Source organism: Sebastes umbrosus, chromosome 17, assembly GCF_015220745.1.
Source record: "Sebastes umbrosus isolate fSebUmb1 chromosome 17, fSebUmb1.pri, whole genome shotgun sequence".
NCBI classification, from domain to species: Eukaryota; Metazoa; Chordata; class Actinopteri; order Perciformes; family Sebastidae; genus Sebastes; species Sebastes umbrosus.
In genome coordinates this window covers 14,952,871-14,974,842 of record NC_051285.1, presented here as the reverse complement: position 1 = coordinate 14,974,842, position 21,972 = coordinate 14,952,871, and the positions used below count along the sequence as shown (strand labels likewise).

Genomic DNA, 21,972 nt, shown 5'->3' with positions numbered 1-21,972 from the left:
CTTCCACCAGTTGCAAAGTACAGTAATTGAGATTGTTTGAAGTGGAGCGGGGATGCCACCGTGATTGCCGCTCTTGAGCAGCAGAAGAGGAGCTCGTTGGCAGCGGGACAAAAGCCGTAGTCTGGATAAGGCAGTTCAGAGACAATACTTTTGGATGTGTTTTCCTGCTGGCAAGGCTTGTGAACCGAGTCTGGCTCTTGGAAAATATTTAAATTCCGGCTGTTGAGGCTTACAAAGTCAACAGGCGAGGAGTGTCTGAAAGCCAGCTTTCTCAAAGTCAATTATCTAAACAAAAGAGAAAAGGTTTACAGTAATTATAGTCATCTTTTGCTGGTGTGAAGAAAAGGTCATGCCTCTTTAACTGCATTTGATCTTTGCAGTCCGCTTTTCAACGTTAAAGCTCAGTTCTATTAAACCCTTTGTAACAGCTCAGAAAAACAGCACGACGAGCTCAAAGGCACGACTCGGACGCAGATAAAAGTTTACTTGAATCAGGAAACGGTCAAGGGTCGAGAGTAGTCAGAACAGGCAAAGTTATCCAAAAAGGGGGACAGGCAGGCAGAATCATCAAACCGTGGATCAGGCAGGCAGAACAAAGGCTGGAAAGCAAGGGCGGATGCAAAATAGTAGGACATCTGGCAGGAAATGAGTGGAGATGGTATACTGTATATACTACGAGGCTGATTAGAGAAATGGAAGGCAGGTGAGCCAATGGGCGCTGGGTGGTTAAGGGCAGGTGATGAGTCCTCCCCCAGAAAAATTTGAGTTTCAGAGACTTTGTTTCCTGCATTCTGGTGACTTTTGAAGAATAAAATTAACAAAATAATAAGTACACTGCAACAGCATTTTTGTTAAAGGGACTGTTTGTAACTATTTAAGCGTATAAATGTACCGGGTCGGGACAGGTTGTGAAAAATTGCCATAAATTGGGAGAAATACGGCAGAATTGTGACCCCGGAAGGAAACAAGTATGGATGAGAATGGCGGGAAAGGGGGTTACTGCAGGGCAGGAGATAGTGGCTGGATGCGGTGCAGCTAAACATTGTTGTAACCCAGAAAAAATATTTTAAACTCTAGTAGAGGTCCCAACGTTTCCAAAGATATCAACTATGTCAGACAAAAATGTGTTGGTGCAGCCATGAAAACCATGGAGTGTTGGGTTTGAATATTTCACTCAGTGTAAACATGTAGCTTCAGTGAAGGGTTGGAACAAGCTGATAGAGAATAAATGATGTAGTCAGACACAAATAATAAACACAGAATATTGATTATTAAGGGTTAATTAAACAGAGATTGACACAGATTCAGGCTTGTGACTCCCCTCTTTTCTCTCCAAACCATTCCAGGCAGAATAAAGATAGAGTTTAATATGGACTTTTTACCATTATAATACTTTTTGGTTGACATAGCATGAATTGTCTGAAAGTAAACTGATTGTTTTGCATTTTATTATGCTGGATTCCCAAGTTTAATCTTATGTTGATTAAGGAGAAAAGAGTGAAATGCCAGATGGTGGAGGCAATAATTTGTTTGATACTATTCAGATCTGTAATATTTTTCTTTTAATATCCCTTTGTATAGAAAAAAAACAACCACCATCCATCTGTTACAATCCACCCTTGACTACAATAAATTGTTGGAACAGCTTACTGGATCCTGTGCTTAAATGTGAACCACATCAGATGTTCTGTGAGCCAACTCCACCACGCACAAAACAGCTTTTTCATGTATTATAACAAAATACAAAATAGCCAGAGTCCTTTGATCCCAATCCTCTCTAAAAGCCTGCTGAGTCCTGCCCAACAGGGAAGTATCCGGTTTGTTTTGTCCGTCTTAAATGTGAAGGGGTCCGTGTGTCAAAAGATCACACATGGCACAGCACATGGCTTTCTAAATTTTTTAGAGCTGAGGGATTTTCTCTTCATCTCACGCTGCGTATAACTGGATGTCTCCAGTACAAACAAAATCCAAAGAAAGCGTCTTTAATTAAAACTAATTCAAACTTTCTAAACAAAGCTCTACATAAACCCATACAGTGTTTACCTTATAATATATGTGACTATAAGTAAATCCATGTAAATTCATAAAAGAGTGCCCTCTAATCTCCGCTTCAAAGAGAAATGGAATTGTATAATATTGTTTCTGGGTGAAATTAATACATGGAAGTTAATCTAATGCATGGATTATCTTTGTTAATCCATGCATTAGGTGCAATTAAAGTCCCCTTTTACACATTAAATGTTAATTAGAATTATAAAAGGCAAACACACTAGCCTTGATATGAAAATTAAACATGTGATATTTCCTTCCACGTGGCGGCCACTTGCCAACAGATATTGCAGATGGAGAAGGCGTCTTTTTTGGTTGGTGTGAAATTACAGTTATGCAAAGAATAGAGTATGGCAATAATGAATAGTGGAACAGAATAATTATACTTGAAGGCCTTATTAATCACTGTGATATCAGCTGACCTGCTGTCTTTTAATGAAAGGACACTGGTTTGATGTATGAGGCCGTAAGGGTTATGTACACTTCCAAAACCTCTTGTTCATTTTTTTTAAAAACTGTCATCAAACAATTTCCCATTTATAACTTGTTACTCTTGAAGCGATTGATTGTTTTCCTCTAACGTCTCATTACAGCGCTGATGTGTGCATTGAGTTTGATTATGGGGGTGAGTCATCTGGATATCACCCCCTGCAATTATTCATCACAAGCGAGCACTAATTTCTCTTAACCACGTCCCCCTTTCTTAATCATAATCCTTGCCTCTGGTGCTGGATCACCACAAGTCACTTGTCCGTGTCCTACTGTCTGCTACAATCTAATCTGCATTTGCTTCTCCAAATGCCCTTTTCTGTCTGGCAATCCTTGCCACGCAAATACACACACACACCTTGTGGAATGGTATGACGTTCATATGATGTTTTTAAAGAAACCACTAAAAACACTTTCATGGGGTGATAATTGGACATTTAAAAAAATGTTGAGTGCTGAGGCTTAATTAAAAAGTCAATATAATTTAAGTTTTATAGATAAACAAGAGTACAAAATTCAAAATTAAAGATGTATCTTTCCACAAGTGCAGCAAGCATGCCTAATCTGTCTTTTCAAAATAAACTTCTGTCTTGGTTAGGTTTAGGCAACAAAACTACTTGGTTAGGTTTAGGAAAAAATGTGATTTGGGTTAAAATAACTCCGGAAGTGGCTTAACTTATGCGCGGAAGTTCCGTGACAAAAACTACTTAGTTAGGTTTAGGAAACGTTCGTGGTTTGGGTTAAAATAATACCAGCAGTGGCGTAACTTAAGTGCGGAAGTTACGTGACAAAAACTACTTAGTTAGGTTTAGGAAAAGATCGTGGTTTGAGTTAAAATAACTCCGGAACTGGCATAGCTTAAGTGTGGAAGCTATGTGACAAAAACTACTTAGTTAGGTTTAGGAAAAGATCGTGGTTTGGGTTAAAGCAATACCAGAAGTGGCATTACTTAAGTACCGAAGTTACTATATGTGTCATACAAATTTGTGTAACCTGACCCTTTAACTCTGCAAGCTGCTTCCCATTCACATCTGCACCTTTCCACCAACTAAGGGCAGCAATATACTTTACCTTCAGACTATCTACCCATATACCCACATACAAGAAGAGTCTGCAAGTGCATAGCAGCAGGGCCTGATGGCATGAGGGAGTTCAAAGCATGCACCACTTGCTTGCGAAAGCTCTCTTGCTCCAATTCGACCTAATTGTGAGCCTTAAGAGGGTACCTCATCTGCAGGAAACTTTCAGCCAAAACACCCTTAAAATCTCTGGCGTACTGGTCTGCAATGAGAAATGTGTTGCTTTTTAGTGAATTTGGGGCTTTTAAAGAAACCTTTTAAACACTTACTGAGGGATGAAATATGAAACGCAATGCTGGAAAAGAAGGCGACGAATCTTTTTGAGCACGCTGATGCATTAATGAGCAAATATCACCAAGTATGCTATATCAATTTTATTTTCCATAACATCTGGTTTCAGTAGAACTGTACACATAACATAATGCATATCTTTTTTACACAGTTTCATTTTTGATGAGACTCGGTGTCACAACCAAGCCTTTTTGAGTGTTGAGTTCCATTACATTCCACAGATTTCCCTTTGGTTACTCAGACCATCCTCCAGGTGCCACGGCCTGCACCTGTTAGTGAATTCTTGTCAATGAGCATCGCCTCGTAAACAACATCAGACAAGCATGCACATTCACACAGCCTCTCTGGGACAGGAGACACGAGTAGTCGACTGGCTAAATGCCTGAAAGTTCAGTCACCGATTTCCAACCTCGCTCATGTCTTGTGCCTCTTTACACCAAACAAAACAAAAAAAAATACATTACAGCTTGAATTCCTGTGTAACATGCCTCAAAGAATTCAGGCTGCGGGCAAAATGTCTAACGAGCTGCAGCCAACGAAGTTGTGTGTAAAAATCTACCAGGTGAAAAGGATTTGTGCTTTGCAGACTTTTTAATAACTGTTTCGTTCACGTTTTCGCAGTCAGTTTTTTAATGTGTCGATTGGTTTCCTGTCTGTAAACTCTTTAGGAGGAGCATAAACATATGCTTCTGCGGTGTGTCATCGCATTTCCTGTGACAGCATACTGTAAGTGCATTCAATTATGTTCCCAAGGCTTGTCATTTTATTTCCATCCGAGGGAAGGTACCTTGCGCATAATTTGATCAGTGTTGCATCCTTTTCTGCCTTTAGCTGTGAGCTGATGTTGTCAGGCTGTTACATAACCCGTCAATGACACAATAAAACTGTATGGTGAGCACGTCCAGATGAAAATAAAGGAAGAGAAAAAGTTGGCAGGTGTCCAGAGGAAACACTTTTTTAAATTATACTTGCTTACAAGGGTGCCAGGTTTCTGCATAGAAGAGGGCAACACTGATCAAAAAGTTGTATTTAAAATCACCAAAGCCATGATGAGAAGCAGCCTTAATCAGCACATCACTGTATGTGATCGAGTTCCCATGATTTGGAGATATCTTGTGATCTATGGCCTGTGATTACAAACTGCATTCGGAAAAATAAGCCAAATGAAGCGAGTGTGTTTATAGCCTCTTCAAATGCAAAGTGGCTGCTTCACTCGTGCTACTTTTTCTCCAAAAAGATCACATGGTTAGAAAAGCAAAAGTCTGAGAAATCTCAGGGAATGCCTCTTTTAGGGAACGGAGGTTGGAGAAGGGAGCAAGAGGGACTCCAGCAGCATAATGCAGAAATTTGAGAGTGTGTCGCCTCATTGAGTGCAGCACTCAAAAGGATTAGTAGCACAAGGAAACCTTAGCTTTCATCTTCTACTGAAAAACATTGTGATGACCTTCACTGCTCACTTCCTTGTGTGTAAATTTTGAAGCCAGGATTGTTATTTACACCTTTAATATGCTGTTTTTTTTCAAACACTCACGTTTTTAATTCCAGTTAATAAAACTAATATATATTGTTTTTTATTACCCTGTTTTTCAGAAAAGCACTTTACATAGTGCCAGCTTTCCAATTTTGAAAACAACATTCATCCAAGGATTTGGAAGCCTAAATAATGATCTTATTATTCTGTGTTAAAGCCAAATGAGAAATCGCAGCAGAGTCGTTAAGTTTCAGAAACCAAAAAAACTGTGAGGTTGTGCAGTACCAACATGAGCAAGGTGTCCTATTTGGTCGCATGGAGGAAAAATGCCCAAAGTAAGGGTGCCGACAGTGTGCATAGGGAACATAAATGAACATAGTTACATAATGTTGCTGTAGGGTATATAGAAAGAAAACATAAAAGAGAAAAAAAGATAATATTAGTTCTTCTGTTTCTATAGATGAACTGTCCTGAATACATAAAAATAATCAGTATGGAGGCCAACTAGGTTTGTTGAATGGGTTCGTTTTTAATAGAAAATATGGCACATGCCATACTATTTAAAATTTGACACTATTGTATTAACTGTAAGGCAGTACTTTTGAATGAAAAAAGAGGTGTTTTAAAGATTCCCCCCAGCAATAACATGTGTATGTACACCTTACACCCTTCAGCCATGCCTATTTCTTTGGTTTAAACTGTTTACAAGTATTTGCTTCCCTCCAAGTGCATCTAAAACACTCTCCACATGCTTGAGCATTCTCTCTACCATAACAACATCACTTCTTTTTTTAGTTTTTGTTGCTGTTCAGCTCTTCCTTCCCTGCAGCGACCTGAACACCGCTCCAGCTTCCCCAGTGGTGGAGTGACCTTCTCACCTTTCTCGTCAGGACTGCGCAGTCACTCAAAATTGATCTCAATCCTATCTCTTCAACAAAAACTTCTATATACCCATGTTTTCTACCCTCCTCTTCACCGCAAATCATTGTTTGCTTCCAAATATTCCTCCTCTGCTCGCAAAGCTCTTGCATCCGTCCTGGCTCATGAATATTTATAGTACGACTTTGAGCTTTGCATCTGTTACCATTCTTGATCTATGGCTTTGCACATTTTTTTACCCTGTATAAGTACACGCAATTGTGCAATGAATTTAAATGCGTTAAAAAAATAAAAATAAAATAAAAACATTCAAATTGCTATGAGGAGCTTGTTTTGCCATTCTTGGATATTTGATTTATGCAATTAGAAGTTGATTCCATCACTCCACACTGAAAATGTATTTTTAGTGATGCATGCCAATTAAGCAAGAGGTTGTTTTAGATGCAACTGTAGTGGTTAAGCATAATCTGGTAATAAACTGTTAATTGTGTGGGGTTATTGAGCTTCAGATATATAAAAAAAAAACACATTTCGAATACATCTCCAATAACAATATACCACAGTTAAAAACCACAATGACAGTAATTTACAAAACATCCCTTTGAAACGTCTTCAGACTCCCTTTTTACGGCAGCAAACAAGCTGCAAATGTTTCGGACAACTGTGTAGCACGACAAAATGTTCGGTTAGGCACCCTGAGATGGGATATACAGATATGAGTTGCACCTTCTCAACAATCTTTCAACAAACTATTCAGTTAGGAGGCAATGAACGTCACTCTTCTGTCAGATTAAATATGACCAAGTGACTCTTGGTCACACTTTCTCTACTCTGTTTGTTTTTCCACAGTGAAAGCATCAAAATGTGTCCCTGGTGATTTCTTTTTTTTTTTATTAGAAAATAAATGAACTACAAAGATACATTACTTATGAAATGAAAAGCAAGAATTTTGCATAAGTATTTCAGAATGAAAAATAAGAACCGCCACTGCAAAAGACTACCACATTCTGCATGTTATGATGTAGGAGGCAGAGGAACCTGTGCCTGCTCTATATTGCTTGCTGCACATTCAGTAAATGTATTTATCCGCTTCCTTTTTCCAGAGCTGGAGGCTTTCTAACAGAGAAAACACGAGAACATCCTGAACTTGCTGTGTATCTTAATCCTTTTGTTGGCTTGCTGTCTGGCCTGCAAGGGAGCAGCATTATTTTACAGGTGAATAAATAAGATTTATGGATGGACTAAGGTGATGAGGAACTATCTCAGTTAACTGGATGTGATTTTTCTGTAAAATTGATGTTGGATCGTGACTACCACTGTGTTTCGAAATTGCATAGCAAAGCGTTGGTGTGCATAAGGAATAATCCATGCTATTGCACTTAGCTATTTTTTTTTAAATTGAACAACTTATTGCATTGTGATAATGTTAATATGTCGGCATCGGTGTATGGAATTGTGCTCTCGCTGTGTGTCTGACTGTCATGCCCTGTGGGAGTTCTCCAGCGGTGGAAGAAGTACTTCAGTAAAAGTACAAAACTATCAGCATCAAAATATATTTAAAGAACCTAAGTATTACCTCAAAATTGTACTCACATTAGAATTAGTGTACTTACTTTCCACCACTGATCATGCCAAATCAAATTGTGCCCTCCATCCATTGTAGGTTTACAGAGAATTAAAGAGGACCTATTATGCTCATTTTAAGGTGCATAATTGTATTTTGGGTTTCTACTAGAACATGTTTCTGTGCTGTAATGTTCAAAAAACACTTTATTTTTCTCATACCGGCTGTGCTGCAGCACTTCTTTTCAACCTCTGTCTGAAACGCTCTGTTTGAGCTCCTGCCCCGCCCTCCCGAAAAGCCCAGTCTGCTCTGATTGGTCAGCTGGCCCACTCTGTTGTGATTGGTCAGCTAAACCAAACTCTTCGGAATCCGCTCCAGCTTTGCTCTAACTAGCTTTGTTTCAGGGCGTTCCAAACTAGCCGCCAGGCAGGTATTATGCAAATGTGTTACTTGGTGACATCACCACATTATGGAAGAAAAAACAGGACTACTTCAATCAAGGCGTTTCAGGCAGTTCAGGAGCAGTGTTTCTCTGGGGGTGAATAACTCCCTTTGCAGACCTTTTACATGCACAAACAACTATATAACACACTAAAGGAAAGGAAAAAGCATAATAGGTCCTCTTTAATATTTATTTAGTTTTCTTGTCAGGGTAACCCTGTCTCCATAGTTTTATATTTTTGGTTACAAACTGATGTTGTTTAAATATTTCTACATGTTTCTATATATTGTGTATATATATATGTAATATATATATATATTCTGTATTTATTTTTTTGATGAAGTGGTACAGTATGTTTTTGTAGTTTTTGTGCTCTGTATACAACTCATGTTGCACTCCTATAGCAGAAAATTTGAACTAAGAGTCAATGTTATTCAATTGAAGATTAATGGATTATTTTGGAGAAAATTGTTTTTAAGAATAACTTCTCTGGTATCAGATACCTTCGAGGAAATAGGCTGGTTATTTTTTTCTCACATTGTATATAAAGATTCTTTATTCAAGAGATAATATCAAGGGAGGCTTTACATGCAGCCTACAGTGACCTATTCTATAGATTGTGATAAAGTTACATAATGGTGTAACCACAACAGTTGAGAAGTATTACTACTAGTAGTAAGGTGATATGCAGAAAGATGGGTACAGCAGCAATAGTAGATATGTAGGTGTCCTCCACCTGCTACATCACATCCACCATTTGTTTTGGAACTAAAACAGCCATGTTCATTGGCACGTCTTACACAGTGTGGCGCCAGTGACTTGCGTTGTGTTTATTTCCTGAATTAATGTTCATTACTAAGTTTTGTTTGTCGTTCTTTGCAGTGCAAGAGGGTCAGACGAGGCAGCATGAAGTATATGCTACTGCCACATTACTGTCACCACGTCAAACCCCATCAGACTGATCTTATACATTATAGACAGACTGACATTATCTCTTCTTCTAGCATTCAGGTGAGGCGAGTTGTACTATTTGAGGCTTTTGAAGTTACTAAGGAGAGGTGTAGCCTATGTTTACCAGTGGCTACCCCGTTTTGTGAAATATGTCAAAGAGTCTACAGCAGCAGACATTAAAGGATGTTACATTTCTTTTATGATATATTAATGTACCATTCAGATTGTTTTTTAGAGTACGAGCTGAATGAAACTGCAATGCATGGCTCCGCTCTCCCAGGACAGAAATTAACAACATCTCTAAAATGTTTGCTCCGTTAATGCTTGGTGGTTGAGAATCATAGAAGAAACTAGGCCTTATTTAGCACTTTGGCAAAGTCGTTGAGTCAATCATGCAAATGATAAACTTTCAGAACTTCTTTCAAGAATTCTTCACAACTTAAATAAAACCTTCTCTGCAGATGTAAATATGTTCTCCTGTCCTGATCGATGTAACAAAAAACCAAGCCATCCATTCCAGTTTCATCCGTTACTCGATACTCTTTAGCTGCACAACCGACTGGATGTCACATAAAAACAGGAATTACCATATAACAGGTTCAAGGATTTCAGATTTCATTCTTTGTTTGAACGGTCTCTGACCGACTCGTTGTTGTTGAGCGGTGGAGGTGGCGATTGCTTGCTCCTCATGCTCCTGCCTTCCGTGGCGGCTCGCGAAGTCTCTGTCACAAAAAGCCGAGTCACCCACACGGAGGTGACTATACGCTTGTACTCGTTCCTGAAATTCCTGTTGAGTAAGCCATAGATGATGGCGTTCAGACAGCTATTGAAGTAGGCCATGAAGTAGCTGACCACAAAGAGCCACTCGGGGATACGAGGAACCACGCGGGTTGGATCTATGGCCACCGCCAAGCCAATCAGGTTGAGTGGAGCCCAGCAGATGGCAAACAGCACAAAGACCACAAACATGGTAATGAAGTTCCGCACGTCACTTGGTCTGAGGCGAGGGCTCTCCTCCGTCTTCACTTTACGTCGCACCTGGATGAAAACACATGAAATAGGAATTAGACTGTTAATGATTCCCCTCTGCCTCTCTATCTTACACACAAAACAGACAGAAACCCACACAGATATCCACACATAGAACCACTCCAGGGATCTCGTCCATCTATCTGTCTGTCTATCACGATATCCCCAGCTGAAATGGGCAGGCATCGACTTGCCAAATCTTTGCTGGTAATTAAAGACCAAATTGCTCAACTCAAATGTTACATGGCAAAAATGATTTCAATGATAAGATGATGTATTTTGTTGGTATATTCTGGCATTTAAAAAATGACTCGTCCAGTAATGGGTCAATGATTAAAGGTCAAAATTTCAAAAATTGCAGAGTGACCACATTTTCTACATTACAGGTCCACTTTGGATGAACTCTGGAAGACTGATGGGTCTTATCCTTGTTTGGCCCAAGGGGGTGCCTGTTTTATGTCGACACATTCTCATCCCAACTTGTCACATACCGCCGCTTTGTCACACTCATTGGCTTCACTCTATTTTCGCCATCAAAAACCACTATAGTTACCCTTGGCGTCACTTTCGGATTAGGCAACAAAACCACTATAGTTACGTTTAGGAAAGAACTACATGGTTGGGCTTAAACTACTTTGTCTGTACAGTGAAAATGACACTGAACGTTGTGAACACGGGGCACAAATGAACAGCTGACTGGAACGTGACGCACAGGACACAAACAGCGGTCTCCTGGATGAAAGCCCTGTGTTTGTTGGACCCATCCACCTCACCGGGTCTCACGTTTACTGAGATGGGTTTACATTGTAGTTAATGGAATGCCTGGTGTGTTTCATTCTGGCGCTAAGAGGTGCCTTGTGTGGCGGTATCGAACGCTGATGGCCGTGACAAAGCCTCAGTATTTGACACCCTGGGAATGAGAACGGGCTGTTTATTTACAGCCGATGGCATGTTTACAGGTTAATACCTTCTGTGTGCCTGCAAAGACATAAAGAACCATGTGGAGATGCAGGACACTGACCTGAATCACAAGCACCCAGATGCGTAGATAACAGAAGGTAACCACTGCGATGGGAACCAAGAAGTGGACCACGACCACCGTCACTGTGTAGGAGCTGCTGACATTCTGGGCGAAGGTGCAGGAGTAGACTCGCGGGTCGTAGCGCAGGGAGCCGACAAAGAAATTGGGAATAATTGCCACTACTGTGAGCACCCAAATTAAGGCAACAAACATGAGAGTGTTGCGATAGCTGTACAGCCGACTGTAGGAGAACGAGTGACAGATGTAGCAGTATCTGTTCACCGCTATCCCAGTGATGTTGAAAATGGAGCCGATGACACTCAGCCCCATAAGGAAACCGCTGACCTGGACAGAAAGAAATAAAGTGTTTGCGTCAGTGTGTTGGGAGCATAGACTGTATATAATGATGGACGACATGACAGCTCCCCAAAAGTGAAGCCAAATCATCTGGATAGCCCCCTGGTGGCTGGCTGCAGTATAGGTCAAAAATCCTGCCCCCTCCATGTAAGCGGATGGGACATGGGCCAAACTAAAAAGTCAAAGTACACGTCAAATAGTCATTTTAGGTAGTTCTTATCACGCTGATGAATGTTCAAGTGTTCATTTGGAATTGTACGAGAGAGGAGATGTAACTTTAATTTTCCATAACAGTCACAAGTCTGTGTAATAGAACATTTGTCAATGTCATCATAAATGTAGCTATGGAGATATTATGGTTAGTTGTTGTGTCTTTCTTGCCAAACAGCTACCGTGGTGCTAACATAGTAGCTAGGTGGCTCATGCAAACAAGCTGCGGCCGTGCCCGGCTCGTGATTGGCTCAGGCGGGTATGTGGGTGGGACCTCAATGATCACGACTGCACTCCAAATGACGTCAAAATCTCAAGATTGCAGCTCCCGTATCCGGGATATATTGGCTTCACTTTTGTACAGTGGGAGGAAGAGGAGACGCGTCGTCCATCTATACAGTCTATGTTTGGGAGTGGGTTTATTGGTGTTGTATTGGTAGTAAACTAAAATGCTGTGACTGATGGCGGTCTTACCATGCATTGTGTGTTCCCCAGTGCCCATCCGTCATGGAAGAGAGCATAGAGAACCAAGGGGTAGGGGTAGAAGGCTACCACAAGGTCAGCAAAGGCCAAACTCACCACAAATACATTACCTGGAGAGGAAGACACAGAGAGACAGCCTCTTAGTAAATTGCTCTCTGATCGTGAGATGAGTCATATGTTTTATGCAGGAGACACCATAATCATGCTGTTCTGTTGACACTGGATTCACCCTCTAATGCAGCTCTGAGGGGTTTGGCCCCTCATCTTCTCATCTCAGCACGATGAATTCGCCTGCATGTGCGCAGACAATCAAGATAAGTACATTCAACCCCGTTGGCTCATCCCGATAGAATGCATAAAATGTAGCACTTCTAATGCTTTTACATTTAAAGTGCTCACATGTTTTGCATGTAAAACATATTGCGATTTACATGCTTTTTAAAACTGAAATTATGTTACAATGTCAGAATCTCCCTCCAGCACTCACCTTGTTTCTACAGTACAGTCGTATTTCTATATGGCAACTAAAATTGCTGCGCATTCCTTGATTCAAGTATTCTTTCTCTGACAATAACCTAATGCTGCATGGAGCCTATCCCGGCCTGTCCAGCTTGGCGAGATTGTTGGCAGAGAGGGATGAGATTACAAACCAAAGGGTCCTAGCCAAAGCCACAGCCGGTCGCCTTGTCCCTGAAAAAGTTTTATCAGGAATGGCAGAGTCGCTGTGTTTTGACTGTTCGCTGTTTTTTTTTGAGTAGACGGACAAGCTTGTGGACACGGCACTTGAGCTTCTGCGACACTGGGGCATGCAGGTCCTTTTTAATCTTTCTGCCCCCCCCCACCATCCCCCGGCTCCAACTTAATCCAAAACAGTGGTATCTGCTTCACAAAATCCAGTTGGTACGTCACATAAATTATGCATTGCATTTAGTTCAGGCAGAGCACTATAGTTGCATTCGCCAATGGCAATCAGCTGCTTCATTCATGCGTCCCCATTAGTGGCTCATTCATCGGCTACCTAGGCAACCAGCTGACTGGCGACATCCAATCATATTCATACAGGTGTATGGATTATAACCTGTCACTTCTCACTCTCCTCATATGCTCTTGGCAGTGCCACAGCTCCTTCCACCAGCCAAACCTTTAACTTATGCTGCGAGCTTTTGGTATTATTACTAAGATCTAAAGTTCATGTATGGTTGTTGAGAGGGGGTTAGCTAACAAGTGGCTAAATGAGACTACTAAACGTCATCAAGCGGACTCGTCTGCCTTTACAGCCTTGTTTTGTATACTCACACTCATGCGACCGTTCTGATTGCATTCACACTTCAAAAATCATAAAAGTGCTATTATCTTGCTGAACAAAACGTATAAGTATCATAAACGTGTGTTGGCCACAACGCTTATTTTCTGCAATAATCCAAAACCTAATGGAAAAATCCCATTGGCTGTTTGTCGAGGGAACCCAGGGCAATTTTAACTTCCTGGTTGGCCTACAAAAATACGTCATCACTGGAGCACTCTATTGATAAATCCATGGTGCCGTCCACGGTGCTAAAGTAGCAGACAGATTTGTAATTGCGACTTTTTCCTCTTGGATTTCTAATATTCTCTAAACTATGCTTTTTTAGAGAATATTATATGTATTAAAAAAATACAGAACCAAAAGAGACGTTCATAGGGCGGTTCACTATTCGCAGGTGAACGGAACGTGCTATTGTAAAGGTAGTTCCAGATATAATGGGGCAGTGCATTGATAGGTCTTACTGTCTTGTACCATTTAGGTCTCATATGTGCGGCTCTCCTCATGTTTTTTCTTTTGTTCCTGTATTTGTCAGGAAGGACCTGAAGTACAGGAGGAACCCCAGACCTCGGTGGTGGGGATAGTAGAGGAGAAATGCCTCCTGGGTCTCATGTCCTCAGACATCTCTCAGCTGTATTGGGGATTCTTGTCATGTCCTGTATAATCAACCTGCTCGAACCAGGTCAAAAGTTCATAGTGCAAAGTGCACCAGAGCTTTATTTACAGCTATACCAAGCAGCTGCTACACGTTTCCTTTTGTAACTACAGTAATGTGCACATGTGGCTTCGGTGTGTGGCCGTCAACCTAGAACTGTCACTATACAGCCTGATGCACAAAGTGGAGACAGCAATTCAAAACTCATTGAAGGCTTAGCACCCTGAACTTGAACCCTGGAAAAAAGGGATATAGAGTGTACCTTAAAATGTGTATTTCAAAGTCCCCACTTTATTGGTGTTCTGAACTGTTTTTGCAATAATCAAATGAATTGTGATCAAGTTAAACAAATACATGATTCAATGCACTTTCTACTGTACAAAACTAGGAGAAAAAACTGAATGTGTTCTAAAGCACATTGAAAACATGCATTAACATAAAATTATATTAGGCCTTTGATATAAGGCCACCAGTGGTGTGATTTTTCTACACCAGTCTGAAGTTAGTTATACTTGCATGGCACTTCATTTAACTGTACTGACACAACATGCAGACCATATCAATACAGTATATAGCAAACATCCCCCCCAAGTAATAGGATACGTTCTTCATTTAATATGTACAAGCTAGGTTAAAGAATTAATTAATTAAAGTCTGGGTCTTTGATCTAAAATATGCAGCTTGAGCAGCTTGATCTGCTGATTTTCATAAATTGTGTATATTTCCATTTTTCCTTTAAACTTGAAAGCACAAGACTACGAGTCAACAGCCATGCTAGCAGCTCTGTGAGGCTATAGACACAGAGGTGCCTTGACCTAAATGTTAAAATTAGCATCCTAAAATGCTCACAATGCTAACATGCCGATGGTATAATGTGTACCAGGTGGTTGACCTTTAGAATGTTAGCATTCTAATCTATACTGAGAGGCACTACACACAGCTGAGGCTGATGGGAATGTCATTAGGAATTGCAGATACATTTTGGACAAATTGAGACCATGGCAATCCATCCAAAAGTTATTGAGACATATCACAAAAAAATACAAATCTGAATTTCAAGGTGGCACTAGCGGAGAAGTCAGGGGATCATCAAATTCAGAAGGATTTGTCCTCTGGGGACCATTGCATGGCAATCTATCACCTAGTTGTTGAGATATTTCAGTCTTGACCAAAGTGGTGGAGCAACCAAATGGCTAACAGAGCAGCATTGCCATCCTAAAAACATACAATACAGGGAAAAAAAAAACAAAAAAACATATGTCTGCTTCAGATACACAAAAACTGAATGCAATGCACTGTAAATAAAGCTAGGAAAAGGTCTTTGTCCTTAGAATGTGGGATTAAGAGAAAATATTTGCCCGAAATATAAGCGTTTTAGAACAATGAACATGCGACACAAACACTGATCGATATATAGTCATATTCACCACGCCTCTATCACGACGAACAAAATACACATAAGACGTGGGATTATGGCAAATGGCATCTTCAATTATAGCCTGATAATAGCCTTCATAATCCAATACTGTTCATTCTTTCCAGTGTATTTGAATATAAATTGAAAGAACATACTGTACAATGAAAAGGGTGGATGACGTTCTGTATCTTTTTAAAAACCTTAATATCAGTCTTTTTATTACGGGGCTCCTCAAACGCGATAAAGAAGAAATTATCTTTTCAGTCTGGATAGATTATTATTCATCATCAACTGCTTTGTGGGTGTGTGTGTGTGTGTGTGGGCATGCGTGTCCCACTCCAATCAATAAATTGTGCAATAAAGAAAGACACATATAAAGCATGGAGGTGGAGGTACACGTGCACACAAAGGTATACAATAAACACAAAGAGTGAGCAAAAGAATCGGACTGATTGTGGTTTAATCTCACCTTGAGGCTATACAGCAGTCTTTACAGGGAAGAATTTTGAGACTCACTGCAAGTGGAAATTCAAAATTTACCTTCCATATGCAACAAAACACCATTCTACTAGTTCTTTCAAAAGGCTCGACTTTATTGTCTTCTTCTTTTTACGGCGTACATTGTTGCAGCATGCTTTTTTACCCACACAAATATGCCTTCATTCATGCTGTAGAAACAATATCAATTTGAGAAAGTACATGAATAATAGACCTCGTTAAGTATAACTGCTCAAATTTTGCATCATTAACCACAAACAGTTTTATATGGGCTTCTTAAAATGTATGCTCCGACAACTGCACTCGGTAATCGAGGCCTAGTTTGAAGGATTCTGTGAAACGAGCAGCCTGCTAGTGTAATGGGATCATTTTAATTACGGTCATTATGGCATTTTAAGTTGAAATTAGGCAGTAAAACTTTTTAAGTGTTTTGAGTCTACAAGAAAGGATCCACCATCATGCAGTTAAAGTTAATGTACGGAGGCAGGCACAGGAATACAAAAATAAAAACCATAAAAGGTTCTCTGCACAGTCGGAAATGACTGCAAATGCAAGTATTATTGTAATTATGTGAATTTGATTTTCAATTTTCATGTTGAACATGAGTCACCTCCAACACAGCAAAGAGTCCAGTGCATTTAAAAGGGTGACAGTTCAGCTGTGTGTACTCGAGCTTTAAAATATTCAGACAATTATCACACAGCTGTTAGAGCCATGTTGTCTTTTCGAAAGGCAATCACCAACCACGTCTGAACCGTGAAACGTCTGACCTATTAAATGACCCGCTGTATTCCACTGCACTGCCGTGACGTCACACACTACGTGACAAATAACCAGCGTTACATAAACTCCTGTACTATAGCTGCACGGCTGTTATGAGCCCCTTGTTCAGGCATAATTGTGCGCTAAATCAAATTTCAGGCCCTTTTGCCAAATCTGTTTCATTGTTTTATGCTGAAGCGTTGTTTAACAGAAGTACATGGTAGAGTAGTTGTGTTTATTGATGAGTGTAATGAGTAGGAAAGTAGTTAACATGATGTGAATATTGAGATGTGATGGTGTAGAAGATTAAAGTTTGTAAAAGTTAAAAATTAGATAAAGGAGTGCATTTGTTTTTCTCACACACACTTATAACTAATGGACATGCATCAGTACTCTTATAAAGCTGGAAAAACAAGGGAGATGGTTGCAATTATCAACAAAAATGAAAAGAGTAATCCTTTCTGCGATAGCTGTTTATGACTCCTCTGACCACACAATGCTGTTAATGCATGAGGACTGCTGAAGCAGCCATTGCTACACGTGTACTGCTCTGGCATCAGACCCAGGAAATCTCTGTGTGTGTGTGTGTGTGTGTGTGAGAGAGAGAGCGGTACTGTAGCTGTCCACTTCATTTTCTCCGCCCTCAGCCTGATAGAGAGCGGCGTGCATTCGACGAAGCGGCAAACAAGTGTTTCACATTTGCGGAGCGCACATACAGTAAGATGCACACCTGCTCACTAAGCCACGGATTATGACAGTGATGATGATCACATTTCATAATTATTCATAGATGAGAGTCTAAGCTTAAATGTGACAATCTTGTTTCAGGGTTTTATAGCAATGTAAACTAGATTACACTACAAATGAATATTTGCCCAGCAGCCCCTGGGAATTGGGTGTAATTTGGACAAGTAACTGCTCGGAGACCTTGAATTTTTTGAATTTCCAGATGAAAGCATACGCACACTCTGAAGCGTTGACTTTAATTTGCAGTAGCAACTTATGTGGCTGCACCTATCAAAGAGGAAATAAACAAACATGCATAGTAAACAGTATATTTTTTTCGCACTCCTGCTTGTTTTTCCCCTCTTTTTTATGCCTAATAGGTGGACTGGATGATTACGTTTGTTGCGGCTTTTTACAAGGTTATTCACATGTACATAATTGCAAATGGAAATGTTGACTGAAACTTAATCTCCTTTGTCAAAAGGCGTGCATGAATGAATGAATACTGTAATAAACAATTTGAGAAGCAAAAATGATTTTGTGCATTTTTCCCTTCATGTCTGTAAGCAATTCCCCAGGGGAAGAGATTGCAAAGATTTTCCTCTCATTTGCTTTTTTTTTTTTAAATATCTTTCCTGTGGGAGGACATGCTAGGCAGCTTTGCCTTGTTAGCATTTAAATTTGTTTTCAGTGAAAAAAAAAAAGATGTCAAGGGAATGATGACAGGAATGGGGTCTGAATCCAGAAAGGACTGGTGTGGAGGGAAAAGTGGTCAGGCATGATAAAAGCTGCACTGTCATGTGGAAAGGCATGTGTTAAAAGTGAGGAGCCAATCTCATTTGAGGAAGGTAAATAATACAATCCTCACAAGACATGATCTGGACAATTAACAGCCTTGTTATTTTATAATGAAGCTGCCACCTCTGGTCATTTCTTCAGTCTGTTAAATGGAAGAACACGACACGTAGACAAAAGGGAGGCAATGTCTGACTCTATCTGCAGAGATGAGTGAACACAGCCTTCAAACAAGAAATAGAAAGTTAGGAGGATTGTGAAAAATAAAAGGAGGTTAAAGGTCAGCAGAGGATAGGACTGTTAGCAGCGGAAGAAGAGGAGGGGGAATAAGCTGATGACAGAAGATAAAAGAGTAATACAATGTACTCATAGCTTTGTAGGCAAAGCTATAAACGATCTTGTCATCACTACTATACATCAGAGCCTTTTCCTCAGCATGCCAGCATCCTCCTCACTCCACTGCCCTGCAGACTGCCTGGTCATACATAGCTGACCCCACAAGGGAAAGAAAGGCAAACGCTTTCTACCACTGTCTGTTCTTTATTTTGTCTATTCACTTAGCTGCTCCTCAAATTTCTCAACCAAGGAGTGTTAGTTTTGAACGATACGACCCAATAGCCCTCCTTCCTCGCTCCCTAATGATCGTGCCTTTTCTTTTTTTCCGCCGCTGTTTTCAGAGGTTGAATGTGTTTCTCATAGAATAAAAGAGACAAAACGCACATTGAGACTGCAAGGTGGATGGTCAAGCCATGCTGCCAGACTGAAATGGATTGGGAGCATGTCTGGGAACTACTATGTGAAGAAAAATGACCTTAAAAGTGCACTGTATCACTCTCTAGACTCTCCATGTTAAAAGGAAAAAAAGGAGAAGAGGAGTACACCAGCAAAGTTTGAGTCTGTTCTTGAACAGAGTTCAGATGTACTGTAAGCTGTAACTGAAAAGCAGTTGTTGCCTCAGGCAAATACTGTACAGTGAGCTCAGCTTTACACTCTTTCTGCTGGAGCAAGGACACATATAGCCTACAGTACATCCAACATTTTAAGTGTTTGATTTTTGCTTTTTCAGGGCATAAAAAAAGCTGCATCAACAACATCAGCAAACATTCTGGCATCTGTGACTAGTTAGTTAACAAGTTTGAAGGGTCCCAATATTTGCCGTACACATAACCAAATATAGACGCCTGAGAAGTGGAAGTCATTTTCTGAATCTCTGATTGAATTAAATCCACAAAATAAATCCCCATAAATAAATGTCTAGACTATTCCTATTTGCAAACACCTTATCCCTGGCTCACCAAGTATCCTCTTCCAACACCATTTATCTAACCCACCATTAAATTCTGTCTGAAGTGCAGTGTGGGGAAAAGTCATCCTGGTTGAGTTAATTGGTATAAACATCCCTGGAGTAACATTTTAATTAGAAATGTGCAGCAATTTATCCACTAAGAGATGTGACGAGAATTTACCTGGAAGTTAGAGCTCGATTCTACTAAAATACGTCAAACAAGGACATGCACATTTGGATGGGCAGTAGATCAATTAAAAAAAAAAAGGTTAAAGCTGGGGTATGTAGTTTTCTGGAAAAGGCAAAGCCCCTCCCACCAGACATACACGCGCTTCATACATTAACCTGTACGAGTACGTCATTCATTTCAAACATCATCCCGATGGTGATTGTGAACCCGATGTTGTTGTATAGCAGCAATTCTATGAGAATTACCGTCCTGTATTCTTTGCAAACTTGTGGGCATTTAACTAGTTATAGAGCCACAGCCATGTTATACCACATTATGTTAGCAGAAAGCTAAACTATGAGCAACATTTTCTCTCCATCTCTGAAACGCTTAGCTGACATTGATACGTGTATTATTGCGTTTATTGTCAGACTCTCTTTTAGACTCTGTTTGATAAGTCTGTCTCCCTTTTTTTGGGGTTGCTTTGCAGTGTAGGCAGTTGTTGCCAATGCTGGAATAGCATTTTGTTCTGCAGGATTTTCTGCACGGAAACAGGCTGAAGGGACGTGTGCACAAATCTGCATTTGTAGAACAGCCAATAGGAACGCCCTCTTTCTGAAATTACCTGTGATTGGTTAAAGTCTTCCGTCACAGGCTAGATTTTCTAAAGCCTGAACACCAGCGGCGATTCTAGGCTAAAGACTTTTAAAGACAGTAATAATGGCCAGGTCTCAGAGGGTTAGACAACTATTAGGGTTGCTAAGATAAAATTTTGGTGTGCTTGAGCACCCCTAAAAAGAGTCTAAATTCACCTCCTGCTGAAAACAGAGCCAGGAGGAGGTTCAGAAGTCTAGTTTTCTCTCAGAACACTTGAATAACAAAATGCTGAAAGACTAATTTTTGCCCAATGACGCCCCAAAAAACCTGCCTACCCCAGCTTTAATGCTGCAGATTCTCTTTGAGACAGTACACTTGTATTACAAAGACCAATGTGTGCCGCATTTTAAGTACCATAAAACGTTGAATTATAAATGTAATTAAATGTTCAGAGATTTAATATACCTTCTTTGTTTTAATCCAACTGCCTTGTTTTTCTTTATGTTTCTTACCCACAAAAAGTGTTTATCCAACATTCTCCCTCTGGAAGTTGTCTTATAGTCAAGGTCATCTTATATTATGCTTGGACCAATATAGCGTTTTCTGATCTGCCACCTCTATGCTTACGTTTTTGTTGTGTTTGTTACTATTGGTAAGGGGACAGGATGCAAAGCAAGGTGACCTGTGCCAGACACTTTATACACCCAAACACCGGACCTTCTGCTTAAGAGATTTTGAATTGCAGTACAATGACACACATGCCTACATCCGCCACTCCCCCAAAACACATAAAGGCACACTGCTTGACAACTGGGGGGCGAGCCAACGATCGCTGGCGGGATCCCAACACTCAACCGATCTACGTCATACTTTGCAGGTGTACTGCTGGGGACCCAAGGGAGCACTTTGTCAAATTTGGTGCAATTTGACATGGTGCTGGATATATTAGCGTTACAACTGAACTTTTCTTCACTTGCCTGGAGTCAACAGGAGCGGTTAGCCAACTGACAGCAGAATCGAACCACAGTGTATTTCACAGGTGTGACCGTGAGTAAGCCGCGACTTAGGAGTGTATTTCCCCCCGCTGTAAGACTTGATGCTAACTTATAACACTAATAACGTCAGCAAAATGCCTCTGCTAATTAAATCTACTTTATAACAGTGGTTATGTCAAAGCAAGCAACTAATACGCCTATTTGGAAATTACCTCCGCTAAGTAGCCGGCAACTTGGGTGTATTTTTCCCCTGTGAGTAAAACTGTATTTCTCCGCTGTAAGACTTGATACTAACTTATAACACTAATAACGTTAATGCCAGCAAAATACATCTGCTAATTAAATCCATGCTCTACTTTATAACGACAGTGGTTATGTCAAAGCAAGCGATTAATAAGCCTATGTGTATTTCACCGATGTTTCTGACCATGAGAGACCTAAACCTGGGTGTGTTC

At 40.3% G+C, this 21,972-nt stretch overlaps 1 protein-coding gene across 2 annotated transcripts in view; it reads right to left on the bottom strand.

Moving 5' to 3' along the window:
• Window positions 1–9,813: 9,813 nt before the first annotated feature.
• Window positions 9,814–21,972, bottom strand: part of mtnr1bb (melatonin receptor 1Bb) — a 38,163-nt gene continuing 26,004 nt past the window's right edge. For both annotated transcript variants that reach the window (XM_037749815.1, XM_037749816.1), the window contains exons 2-4: window positions 12,307–12,425; window positions 11,266–11,610; window positions 9,814–10,253 (exon numbers count right to left, since the gene is read on the bottom strand). In XM_037749815.1, coding sequence (XP_037605743.1) covers window positions 9,831–10,253; window positions 11,266–11,610; window positions 12,307–12,425 — 887 coding nt within the window. In that variant the 3' untranslated portion in view covers window positions 9,814–9,830. The remainder of the gene's footprint in view (window positions 10,254–11,265; window positions 11,611–12,306; window positions 12,426–21,972) is intronic.